The sequence below is a fragment of the Sceloporus undulatus genome, chromosome 2 (genome assembly GCF_019175285.1).
Source record: "Sceloporus undulatus isolate JIND9_A2432 ecotype Alabama chromosome 2, SceUnd_v1.1, whole genome shotgun sequence".
Classification (NCBI taxonomy): Eukaryota; Metazoa; Chordata; class Lepidosauria; order Squamata; family Phrynosomatidae; genus Sceloporus; species Sceloporus undulatus.
In genome coordinates, this window is record NC_056523.1 from 194,223,958 (window position 1) to 194,237,664 (window position 13,707).

The window sequence follows — 13,707 nt, forward strand, 5'->3', positions numbered from 1 at the left end:
TCCTGTTTTCAGCTTCTCCTCAGCCTAAATTAGTCCAGGCCCTTCCAAACCTGGTAGAAATGTCCTCCATGGTCCCTGAAAGCCATTTTGGAGCAAATAGAAAATTGGGGGGGTCCCAATTTGTTTTTTACCCAGGGGGGCAGAAAGCATCCAAATGCCCCTCAAAAATGTGGTAGAAATGTCCTATCTATGTGTATGGGGGTATTTTGGACCCCCCCAAAAAAATCACCTTGGTGCTCCCAAAAATGGTCTTGGGGGATACATGCACACACACACCAGCAGCACCCTGACCATCGTCGGTCTAGAACAGTGGTCCCCAAACATTTTCTGGTTATCATCCCCTTTCCTCTTGGTTGCTACCCCCTAGTGCCCACTGACATGTTTATTTCTTGATCATATGTCTCCTAGTCTACTTCAAATTGAAAACAACTAATCTACTGTAGATCTCTGCTCCCTTTGCACCCAGTTACCTTTCAAGCAGCAACAGAACAGCTGCTGAGCAGTGCTGGCCTTGCTTCAAAGCCAGAAGTTTTTCGGTCACTGTTCAACTCCTGCTGAGTCGCTGCTCCCTTTGCACCAGTTATCCTGAAAGCAGTGACTAAGCAACTGGCTGACCAGCAACTGAGAAGCCTCTTGCCTATTCTGACCTTCCAGCAAAGACTAGTGTAGCTAAGAGGCGTCTTGGTTGGTGCACAGCCAGCTGCTTAGTTGCTGCTCCCAAGGTGACTAGGTCACCTTCTCCCTGACAAGGAAAGACTCTCAATTCTTCTTTTTTGGAGCATAGAAGGGCACAGCCAGTGTGTGTGTAAGGGATTTACAGAGGAATTTATCACAGGAGGAATTTCTCTTAATTTTGAATGAAACAGAACACATTCATGTAAAGTCGCTAGAACTGGCTCTCCATTGCCCAAAAATAGCATGCCATTGCCTGACTTTGCGTGTGGCGGTCTATCACGCAATAACGTTAAGCCTCATGATTGCGTTCAGATTGCCATTGGATTATACTTCCAATTTCCCTTGTCTGATAAACTCCAGAGGCCACATGCTCAGGACTGGAAACTGGTGTGGATGGGGAAATGAGAGATTTTAACTATAGGAGCCACTTCAAGATGAATGACTCTTTTCAAGAATTCACCCTGGATATTCCCCTGTCTCCTTCCCCAGAGACATGTCTTCTCCAAACAGCTTCAAGCGTTATCCCCAACACACACAAACACATATGTACACCAGCAGTGTTTCTTCTGCTTCCTCTTCCCTTGGCCTGTCCAATGAAAGAAAGCAGGAATGCAGCTCCAACCTGCCAGCCAAGTTCCAGCAAAGCTCACAAAGCTTAAGCAAGGTCCCAAATTTGAAAGCTTTTTTTAGTGCCTCTTCTGGGTTATTTCTGCAGTGCAGATGCAGCCTTAGTTATATTAAATCACACACAAGCCCTTGAATGCTAGAATGCATTAATTGTGAAATTCCAGCTGTCCTCAAACGGAATCTGGAATAGGTTTTCAACTGGTGTAGCAAAGCCTTGGGTGTTCTATACAAATCTGTGGTTTATATCCCCCAGTTTAACCTGGGAAGTGGTTTATACCAGCTTTGTAGTCAACATTCTTGGAACACAGGAGGAGAGGGCTGAGTACTGCAGCAGACAAAGTGGAGTAGGAGACCTTCTAGAAATACAAAAGAGCAAAGTGCCTAAAAATAAGTTGTTGAATGAATTTAAAGCTATTTACTGTATATATTCCTGTATAAGTCTAGAGATTTTAGTCCAAAAAATGATGCAAAAAAACTGAGTTGACTTATCCACAAGTCAATGTAAGTTCTATACTTTAACTGTAACAGAACAAGGAGCCATCCTCTGGTGAAAGGCAATAGTGTAATCTGTCCTGGAAACACTGACTCCCCCCTCTGCTCTCTCATCTATTCAGTCTTTAGTGTAAGCACAAAACAGTTATGCCTCCTGGAATGTTGTACATTCTTTGGCATTATTTTCCTTCATCCTTGATATCCTTTCTTATGTGCTCTTAAGTTTTACCCTCAACTTACCCATGGGTCATATCAAAATCCATAATTTTGGGCCCAAAACCTGCTCTCGGCTTAAACCATGGTCGACTTATAGTCGAGTGTATACGGTAATTGTATCATATGATTTTAAGTGGGAAAAGGTCCAGAAAGTTTATAAAAAGGAACAGAAAGTAGTAGAAAAGAAATAAGACAGGTAATACAATATGTTATTTCTCTAAATTGTTGTGACTAATGGCCAGGGGATATTTTCCAAGAATAGGAAGAATGGGAAGGAATTATCTTTTAAAAGTATCTTTCCATGCTCCGTTGGCATTTGCTGGCGGTAAAAAACAAAAGAGCTCAAACCTAAAATGGATTCCACAAGTTTGCCATTCCCTGGCTTATATGTTTCCAGTGAAAATGCCAGGAAATGCACCAGGACCTTATCTTTTCAAAGTTGATTCCTTCTCATGCTGAGTTATGGGCTCTTACAGCCTTGGTTTTGAGAAATGATTTGTAAAATATCAGTGGAAGAACAATGAAGTAGGTTCTTGTCTGTGCAACTTCTTGGCTAGATAAAAAAGCTGCACTTTAAATGAAAGCTGGACTTTCAAAGAAGGGAATGGGATACCTGTGAAGGGACTGCACCTTCCTCGGGGTTTATTTGGATGCAGCCCTAGACATTTTCTCCTTTGTGGAATATCAGTTCCAAAGTAGTTAATGACAAAGCAAAAGACCTTTGGAAGAGATTTCAGCTCATTTCAAATAGGCAGCCCCCAGACAGACCAGGATGGAGTTTTTTCCAAGCTTGAAATACTCCTGGAAATTTTTGACCTGTCAAGTATGTCATGATTATCAGCTTACTTTCAAGGCACAAAGCCTGGTTTAGGATTCTGGAAAGAGATTCCTTTCTAAGATCCTTTCTTAGGCACAACATGCTGGTACTCACAAAGCTAGTGTGTGTGTATGTGCCATCAAGTTATCTTTTGGCAGCCCTATGAATTTCATAGGGTTTTCTTTGGCAAGGAATACGTACTCAGAAGTGGTTTTACCAGTCCTTTCCTCTGAAATATTTCCTTAGTACCTCAGTGGCATCACTAGGGTTGGCGTCACCTGGTGTGATAACTCATAGTGTCACCCCATATTAACTTCTGCCCAAGCCACAACATACAGTATCCTTAGTCCTGTTTTTTGTACTAATATTACTCATAAATCATACTTCAGTATATCACTGAATGTCATGGCAAATGTTGCGACATAAACAATTAGCAAAATAAAAATTATGCCTTTACAGTACAGTATTGTACACAGAGCTTTATTGTATTTACATATACATTGTTCATGTTGCTAAAGTGAAAATTTTGTAAGATGTGATGTTTTAAGGAAAATTTAAAAGAATATTTTTAAATTTAAAAATTAATGTATTTATTTTTAAAAAGTAGGGCCTCTCTTTTATCTTCTCATTGAGCCTCACCCACACCATATATTCAGCACTGTAAAGGGACATAGGCAAATGCCACAGCATGTTTCCGTCAAAAGGCAGGTGGTATCACCCCCTGTCACCTGGTGTGGCCCATACCCCTTGCAACCCCCCTAGTGACATCCCTGCAAGATCTCTTATTCACTGGCAGTGTCCCATCCAAGTCCTAACCAGGGCTGACCCTACTTAGCTTTCAAGATCAAATGGGATCTGGGGTTTTTAGGATACTTAGGCCCTACTAAGTCCAGACTATTTGAGAGACCATATCTCTGCATACAAACTTGCAAGAATTCTAAGATCATCAAGTGAAGGGATCCCGCCAACATTCATAGACTTGCTTGGTGAGGACATGAGAGAAAGCCTTCTTGGTGGCAGTTCCCATCCTTTGGAACTCCCTTCGATGGGAGACTAGGCTGGCCCCCTCCCTGTTTTCCTTTTCTTGGCAGACAAAGACATTTTTGTTCAAGCAGGTTTCTAATATACATATAGTGGGTCTTTGGTATTCACTGTGGTTTGGTTCCAGAACCTCCCCTGTGGGTACTAAAATCCGTGGGTGCTCACATCCCATTATATACAATGGCATAGTAAAATGGTGCCCCTTATATAAAATGGTAAAAGCAAGGTTTGCTTTTTGGAATATTTTCAAGCTATGGACGGTTGAATCCTTGACGCAGAATCCATGGGTATGGAGTGGTGATTTATCATCATTGTCGGAAAGGCTTTTATATGGGGTGTGTGTTTTATTGATTTTTTTTAACTTTTGTATTTTAATGTAATTTTATATTGTCTTAATCAGATTATTTTAATTTTAAAATCTTATTGCTATGCTTTTAACCAGTTTTATCTGTGAGCTGCCTTGGGCCCCTCCGCAGGAGAAAGGTGGCATATTAAATAAATAAATAATGCATTATTTTACTTAATTCAAAATGTGGTAAGCCAGTGCTGCCATGGCTGGAGACCATCCTGGTCATCATGTTCAGTGGAGCCCTGGGCTTCTGCCCGAAAGTCTTGCCCAGCAGCAATAAGGAGAGGTGAACTTCATGACATGCAGTATAAACAATCAGGAGCCAGCTATTAACAAGTTTGTGTTGTACCTAAATACCAAATGAATGTATCAATTTCAGTTGAGTTAGCCCTGTATTTCCCAATAAAATCAACATATAGTCCACATTCATATATTACACAATGCATACATTTCTGTCTTTGTGAAGGGTCCACAGCCAGAAATATGGGATTTTTGACATTTAACCAGTCTATTGTAAAGAAAAGGACTTTTCACCCTTCAAATATCTTGATTTCAGTAAGTACCCCATGATATTCTTGCAAACAAGCTAGTAAAATGTGGGTTAAACAAGCCTACTGTTAGATAGATTTGTAATTGGTTGACTGACCGAACCCAAAGGGTGCTCAGCAATGGCTCCTCTTCATCCAGGAGAGAAATGACCATTGGGGTCCCACAGGCTTCTGTCCTAGATCCAGTGCTATTCAACATCTTTATCAATGGCTTGGATGAATAGAGGGCATGCTTATCAAATTTGCCGATGACACAAGGACATAGCTAGGATGTTAGGAAGCCAGACTACGTGCCACCATTATAATGGGGCTTGGGTGCGGCGGCGCAGCAGCACACATCATTCGTTTTTGTAATGGAACGGGGGGGTCCAGACCCCAAGAACCACCACCACCCTGGCTACGTCCCTGGATGACACCAAATTAGGAGGAGTAGCTAGTACCCCAGAGGACAGGATCAAAATTCAAAAAGATCTGAATAGATTAGAAAGCTAGGCCAAAGCTAACAAAATGAACTCCAACTGAGAGAAATATAAGATACTGACCTAGGTAGAAAAAATGAAATGCATAGATATGGGATGGGGGACACCTGGCTGAACGAGACTACATGTGAAAGGGATCTAGGAGTCATATCAGACCACAGGTTGAACATGAGTTAACAGTGTGATGCAGCAGCTAAAAAAGCCAATGCAATTCTAGATTGCATGAATAGAAGTAGTATAGCATCTAGATCAAGGGAAGTAATAGTGCCACTCTATTCTGTCTTGGTCAAGCCTCACCTGGAATACTGTGTCCAGTTCTGGGCACCACAGTTCAAAAAGGATGTTGAGAAGCTGAAGTGTGTCCAAAGGAGGACAACCAAAATGGTGAGGGGTCTGGAAATCATAAAGCCCTATAAGAAGAGACTTAGGGAGCTGGGTATATTTAGCCTGGGAAAGAGAAGGTTAAGGGGTGACATGATAGCTATGTTTAAATATTTGAAGGGGTGTCATGTTGAGGCTGGACCAAGCTTGTTTTCTGCTGCTCCAGAGATTAGGACACCAAGCAATGGATGCAAACTCCAGGAAAAAAGAGACCCTCTAAACATTAAGAAGAACCTCCTGACAGTAAGGGCTGTTGGACAGTGGAATCTCCTTCTCTGGAGGCTTTTAAACAGAGGCTGGATGGCCATCTGTTGGGGATGCTTTGATTGTTTCTTCCTGAATAGCAGAATGAGGTGAGATAGCATGGCCCTTGTGGTCTCTTCCAAATCTATGATTCTGTGAAACAGAAGGCATGCCATATATTAAGGGACATCTGCTAGTCCCATAAGGGACAAGCTTTATGACCTGTGAATAAAACACATAATAAGGGACACATGACAATTCTAATTCAAGTAATACAAAGTGGAAAGGAAACAATTACTGTAATTTACAGTCCACTCAGCTTTGACTTACAGCAATCCTATGAATGAGAGACTTCCAAGATATTTAGTCATCGATAGTGCTACTCAGGTCTTGCAAACTCAGATCACAGCTTCCTTAACTGAATCAATCAACCTGTAATGTGACCTTCCTCATTTCCTACTGCCTTTCATTTTACCAAGCATTATTGTATTTTCCAAATAGTGACATTGTGTTGTGACATACCAAGAGTATGATAGTCTCACTTTAATCATTTGGACATCTGGTGAGAATTCAAATTTGATGAGTTGTAATATTCGATATAAACATTTCTGATTAAAAATACAAATACAGCATTTTGAATCAAAAATTTGGAGGAGCATTGGAATACTTGTATACTGTACTTGTTCTGACTTGAACCTAGAGAAGTTTTTTTTCTCCATCACATGGAAGCAAAGTTTGGATTTCCTATTTTGATTGTGGTCCTTGGCAGGTCCTTGACATTGGCGAGTGCCTCACCGTCCCAGATGAGTTTTCTGAGAAAGAGAAGAAAACCGGGATGTGGTGGAAACAACTCATTGCTGGTGCTATGGCTGGTGCTGTCTCTAGGACAGGAACAGCACCATTGGACCGGCTGAAAGTTTTCATGCAGGTAAGAGAGCTGCTATGTATTAGGACGAAGATGGGGGAGTTATTCAGAGGAGTGGAGTTTTGTTCTGCAGTGACATCAGTGACTGTGTGGGTGCAATGTCTAAGGCCCATTTTCACCCCAGAATACCCTTTTTAGGGGATATGGGAACCAATTTTTCACAGGGTGTACTATAAGTGAGAGGAGAAACAAGAAAGAAATTTATGACGAGCACGTTCAAGCAGGGTTTTATTTATTCAGACAGTTCCAGAGTTACTGCTTTATCAAGCAACCCTGAATTCATGTGTATTTGCACCCAAGGTTAGAAACTGGTTTTGTGAAGAAACCCTTTATTCCATACTTGTCAAATCTGCTTCTTTTTGGTTCCATGAGGGCTGGGAGCTGGGTTGTCCCTGGGCCACATGTGGCCCTTTGAGGGGCCCAGTGTGGCCCTTTGGACCGCCAATGACACCCCCACACACACACACACACAAAGCACCCCTGACATCCCTCAAAAACATTTTCTTTTTTCTTTTTTTAATTCTTAAAAATTTATTTAGATTTCTCATATATATACAAAAACATTTTCAACAGAAAAATAAGGTTTTGAATGAAGAACCGGTTCCCTCCAGTTTAGAATGCTTTGAAAAGATCTTGAAATGTTGCTTAAGGGTATGCCTCACTGTGAAACAGAAAGAACCTCCTCTCAGTGCCTCCCAAGGAGACTTGGAATAATGCACCATTGCTTCCAGTCACCCAAAATGGTGACCACAGTACCATGGCATGGCATGGCATGACATGGCACACTGGCGCACCAAAGTGTGAACATGGCACTGTATGGCTTAATGAACTCCAGAGTATGTCCATATCTGGTCTACACAGTGATGCCTAAGAGAGCCTTTGCTGCAGGAGATGCTGGATGGATCTCCCGTAATGCTTCATTGGTCCCTTCTGTACTCACAAAGAGGCAATTACTGTTGTTCTTACTTGGTACCATCATGCCAACTCTGTTTATAGGAGAGGGGAAGATGTCCAAATACTAACATTGGTTTTTCCTGGCTGTAGGTTCACGCTTCAAAGAGCAACAACATGAATGTGTTGGGGGGTTTGCAAGGCATGATACGCGAGGGAGGCATCCGCTCACTGTGGCGAGGCAATGGCATCAACGTGCTCAAGATCGCACCTGAGTCTGCCATCAAGTTCATGGCCTATGAACAGGTATGGCCCCATGGAAACAGCAGCTGAAGCTTTGAATGGACATGCTTATATATGTTCATACACTAGGCTATTTCAGGTAACATTTCACATATGGACACCACAATGAGCCTGTCTTTCCCCCACACAAATCCACTGGGCTCATCTTGAGGGTATCCTTATTCCAAAACTGTAAATATATAAATATGTAGAGAGATCTTGTAGCATCTTCCCTTTGAGACTAACTGAAAGAAAGAAGTTGGCAGCATGAGCTTTCATAGATTAGGTCTACTTCCTCAGATGCATTTGGTCAAGTCTACAAAAGCTTATGCTCCCAACTTCTTTCTTTCAGTTAGACTCAAAGGTGCTACAAGATCTCTCTATATAATGATTGTACAGACTAACACAGCTGTGTCTTTGAATCTATAAATCTAATTCTCTGTCAAGATCTTAGGAGGATGATTGCCACTGAAGGAAGCTGTAGAAATACTTCATGCTAAATAAATAATTAATTCTACAGGTACATAACCCAAATTCTGTATTATGAAACATGGGATACTATGAGCTGTATAAATTATACAAACTGAGTATATTTGTGTAAGATTCTTATTACATAAGAACTATGTAATATTTTTGAACTATCATAAATTATGAGGCAATCCTATGCATATATACTGAGAAGTAAGTCCCATTGAGTTCACTGACATTTGCTGCCAGGTGAGTATTCCTTGCCTATGAAATTATCTAAATACCCTGGAGGCCCCAGATCCTACCTGATCTTGGAACCTAAGTGAGTTCAGGGCAGATTAGTACTTAAATGAGAGACAGCCAAAGAATACCAGCTGCTGTATACTAAGTTTCAGAGGAAAACAATGGGAATCCTAACAAAACCCTATGTATAAGTCAATAGGCAATTTGAAGCCCAACCCTCCCCCCCAATCATAAAAACAGTGATCAACCCATAAAAAGAGATTAAACATCCAAATTTAAACCCGTCCAATAGGAATACACTAAAATGTCAGGCAGATTAGTGCAGGGAATGGGAGGATGGTATCAATCAATTTTGATATCGGAACAATAGAGGTATCATTAGAGGGGGGAGGCAGGTCTAATTGGAGTCTAACCTAGTCTAGAAAGGCTACAAATGATGGCTACAAGCTATGTAGGTTGCTAAAGCAACTCTCTTATGTAATGACCTATACCTCTGAAATTTCAGTATGCTTTGGTCACACCATTTCATCCATATTTTTCCAGACATGATGACTAGGAACTTTATTTTTCATTATTTAAAAAACAAAAATAAAATGGCAGCTGAGATTCTCAGAGAGCAGAATTCCTAATCCTGCTATATATTGGAAAGGAGTAAGCTCCCTTGAACTCAGTGGCATTTATGACTGACTTCATAGGTCAACTCTACAAACACATTAAGATCTGACAGAAATTCTACACGCAGTGGAAATACAACATGGAGCTTTTAGTGAAAAATGTGAATTCCTTGCAAAGATGTTTTACCATTTAAACAGGAAGCCTAATGGAGAAAGCCAAGCCAACCAAAGAAGTCTCCAACCGCTGGTTAATTACGTACGTTCCTCTTTCTCCTGGCAAGGTGCTCTTTCCTCCTCATTTCTTCTGGTTAAATCTGTCACAATAGTAAAACAAGCATCTTTATTGTATCATTCACTTGTCAAAGCAAGGAAAGTTCATCATGTCCTAGGAGATGATAGCCCTGTTTTTCAAAAGAAAGAAATAAACCAAAACTGTATTGCCTTTGAACTGAATCACTGGTGAGCATACAACCTACCCAGGTCTTGGCTGATACAAGTAGAGACATTGTATGTCACAAGAGTCCTAATCCACCTGGAAAAATGTCATCTCCTCTACCTTCTGTCACCTGAGATCCATTCAGCAGTTAAAATTTTGTCTCCTTAGCTTTCAGACCCTCCAGTTCCATTTGATGTTTTGAGAACCACCATCTGTGCTATCATTCACATTATCACATCATAGAAAAGACTCCCTAAACATACTCTTCTGACCTTCTGCATTTAAACAGTTATTGTTGTTGTGTGCCTCAAGTCATTTTTGACTTATGGTGATCCTAAGGTGAATCTATCATGGAGTTTTCTTAGCAAGTTTTCTTCAGAAGGGGTTTGCCGTTGCTATCCTCTGAGGCTGAAAGAGTGTGACTTGCCCAAAGTCAGCCAGTGGGTTTCCTTGGCTAAGTGGGGATTCAGACCCTGGTCTCCAGAGTCATAGTCCAGTGCTCAAACTACTACCCAAAACATTTCTGCCTAGTTATTCCCAGAAACTGCTCATCTGTCAAAGCTATTACAATGGATAATAGTGCTAAGGCATGTGGCGATGAGGAACTTGTGACTTTTCAGGTGCCGTTGAATTCCAGACACTTCACTTCAGTCTTAGCCAGTATGGTCAGTACATGATAGGAATAGTAGTTTTTCAGTATCAGGGAGAGGAAGTTTCTTCCCCAGCCCTGTGGTTAAGTGCTTTCCACCTTAATAACAAACTCTCTGCATCTGCTGACATCACACTGTAGTAAAGGTACATCCTCTGATACAGAAATAAAATACTTCTTCTCCTGCCCACAATCATTGCCTTTACTCACTCTGCACAGGTTTAGGAAGGAGCCCCTATACGTTTTCTGCAAGACCTCAAGCCTTGTTTCTTATTGCAGATCAAGCGGGCAATTCGTGGACAACAAGAGACTCTGAGGGTGCAGGAGAGGTTTGTTGCTGGCTCACTAGCTGGTGCCACAGCACAGACCATAATCTACCCCATGGAGGTAAGATCTGTTGCCCCTTTGCTACTACAGAACATAAGGGCCCAGTGCTTCATCTTGCCACTGGCCCTGCCATTAGGTGGAATGAAACAATCATTTCAGCTGGCAGACACTCTGGGCTGGGGCAGTAGCAAAATATTGGAGCAGAGAGCATCCATCTCTGGAAAGACCAGAAAAGATACACCGAACTCCTGGTTTGCTCTGGCTGGAAACGTGATAATTTGGTGTTCCCATCTGAGAGCCCTTTCACCTTACAAAAAGTATAGTGCTATGGCTGCAGCCACACTGCAAAAATAATCCAGCTTGACACCACTGGAATTCAGGGAATTGTAGTTTTGTGAGACATTTAGCTTTCTCTGTCAGCTCTGGTACCACAACAAACTACAATTCCCATAATTCCATAGTATTGAGCCACTGCAGTTAAAGTGGTGTCAAACTGGATTATTTCTGCAGTATGGATACAGCCTATGATTCCACTTGGCAATGTCCTGTTGAATCATGGGATTGGTAGTTGAGGGAAGGGCATTAAGGAGCCTCAGCCCAAGAGCTCCTCTGGCCAAACTACAAACTCCAGCATTCCATAGGAAGAGCCATGGAGTTAAATGGGAATGAAAGTAGGGTGTAAGGATCCTGAGAGAGTCTGATCCCCTCCCACTTGAATTAGTATTACCACTTGGCACGCCAACCCTTTGGTTGCTGGAACAAAGGAGCAGAGAGGTGGGCAAACATGTTCCATAGGTGATAAAATTATAAAAGGAATGATGGCACTGGAAAGACAAGCCAAGTGATGGAAGAGGGATCAGTAAAAGAGGCTGAAATAATACATTAGTAGTTTGAAATCCTTGATGGGTGCCACTGCAGCAGTGAAGATGTTTGGACCCAGCATAAAAGCCATGGCTTTGCTTAAAGCATCCTATAAATTATCATTCTGTGAAGGTGCTAGCAAAATTTGTTTAATGATCCTGAGCCTGGTCTCCCAAAAATGCCATTGTGGAGTCTGTTGGACAATAGTCTGTGTAGCTTGAAGCTGAAGCCAACTGAGGGCAGGAACCAGTATCAAAATGGGTCCCCTTCTCTACCCCACCACCACCACCAAAGCCTACTAGAGCCACTCCATTTTCTTCTCTGTCGCCTGTTTCTCTTGCTTATACAATGGATAGGAGAAGAAAATATCATTCTTGCCAAACATCTGCTAGAGAGCCACGTGAAATTAGCCTGAGGGCACACAAATTTAGCCTGAGGGGCACATAAAATTAGCCAGAAGCCCACAGATTGTCTGCCCCTATTCTTTTGCCCTGTGTCTTACTTTGTGAAGGTGCTGGATGTTGAAGGGGTCTTTATGCTCACCAACTGACCAGCTTTTCCCAACCCTTCAGGTTCTGAAGACACGGCTAACCCTCCGTAAGACAGGCCAGTACTCAGGATTGGCTGACTGTGCTAGGAAGATCCTGCAAAAGGAAGGGATCCGTGCCTTCTACAAGGGCTACCTGCCTAATATGCTGGGCATCATCCCCTATGCTGGAATTGACTTGGCAGTTTATGAGGTTGGTGTAGGTTGGTGTGAACAGTGTGAGAGCCCAGACTTTCCTGCCACTGGATGCCACTTTTATCAGGAGACAATTCCAGTTGTAGCAGCCTTTTTCCTTTGGGACCCTTTGCAAAGTCCACCTTATCCCCAATCCTTGCTCTTTCCCTTGCTCTATAGCAAAAAGGAGTTCCCACCAGAGTCTAAAACTCAACAAGAGAGCTGCTTCCTTCCCACTTCTTTCATGCCCTACGATGTCTACCTCTCTGTTTTCAGTGTCCAGGTTGCCATGTCACCCTCTTGCATGTCTTCTACTACAGACCCTGAAGAACACCTGGCTGCAGAAGTACAGCAAGAACACCGCTGACCCAGGTGTTCTAGTGCTCTTGGGCTGCGGCACTGTCTCCAGCACCTGCGGTCAAATCGCCAGCTACCCCTTAGCACTGGTGCGGACCCGGATGCAGGCACAAGGTGAGGCTGGATAAGTGTACAGTCTTTGCTCCAAGGAGAGCACTAACTCTGGCCTTGGACTGGGGCATCATTACAGGAGAGCACATTAAATAATAAATCTATATAACAACGGAAGTGAAGACATCGAATGGAGGGAAAACAAATAGAAGGTGCTTAGGAATGAAAAGGGAGAGGCTGAAAGGGGTAAGAAACTTGGATGCCCTATGGAGTTGGAAGGATTTCTTTCTGGGCCTGGTAACACAACCACTTCCACATTACAGTTTGCATAAGTCTCAGAATCGGGCATAAATCTGTGCTTGGCTTTCTCCAACTTGCCTAGAAAAGAAGGTGTAAACCAGGCGGCAGGGGCACTCCCATGATTTTTCACAGAAGATATTTATGACCTGCTGTGGGGTTGCCACTGTAGGTTTGCTCCCACTTCCCACTGCTGATGCCAAAGAAAATTCAAAAATTTAAATCCTTAATATTTATTTATGTATTTATTTCATTTGTATTCTGCCTTTCTCCCAGAAGGGACCCAAGGCGACTCACAAATAAAAACATTTTTTTAAATTACAATAAAATTTATAACAGCTGGAAATTACTTCCAGATTTTGTAGGCAGAGGGATGCTTTTGGCCAAAGTAATATATATAGGCAGTGCACCTTGTTTTATAGGGAAAGCACATTTCTTGTGATGTGTCTGTTTTAACATAAGAAGACATAAAGAAATCCAGTAGTACCTTTGAACTAACTTTGTTGTTGTTGTGTGCGTTCAAATCATTTCTGAATGACTTGAACGCACACTATCATGGGGTTTTATTGACAAGTTTCTTCAGAGGGGATTTGCCATTGCCATCCTCTGAGGCTGAGAGGGTGTGATGTGCCCAAGGTCACCCAGTGGGTTTACATGGCCAAGCCAGGATTCGAACCCTGGTCTCCAGGATCATGTTCCAATTCTCAAACCACGACA

General features: G+C 42.2%; 1 protein-coding gene across 3 annotated transcripts in view; it reads left to right on the top strand.

The window, feature by feature from the left end:
* SLC25A23 (solute carrier family 25 member 23) overlaps positions 1–13,707 on the top strand; it is a 79,536-nt gene that overhangs the window by 58,900 nt on the left and 6,929 nt on the right. For 2 of the 3 annotated variants that reach the window (XR_006101873.1, XM_042448893.1), the window contains exons 5-9: positions 6,638–6,796; positions 7,838–7,990; positions 10,656–10,763; positions 12,137–12,304; positions 12,606–12,756. Coding sequence is in view for 2 of the 3 variants with exons in the window: in XM_042448893.1 (XP_042304827.1) it covers positions 6,638–6,796; positions 7,838–7,990; positions 10,656–10,763; positions 12,137–12,304; positions 12,606–12,756 (739 nt within the window). In the remaining variant the exon portion in view is untranslated. The remainder of the gene's footprint in view (positions 1–6,637; positions 6,797–7,837; positions 7,991–10,655; positions 10,764–12,136; positions 12,305–12,605; positions 12,757–13,707) is intronic. The other variant, XM_042448894.1, reaches the window with a different exon arrangement.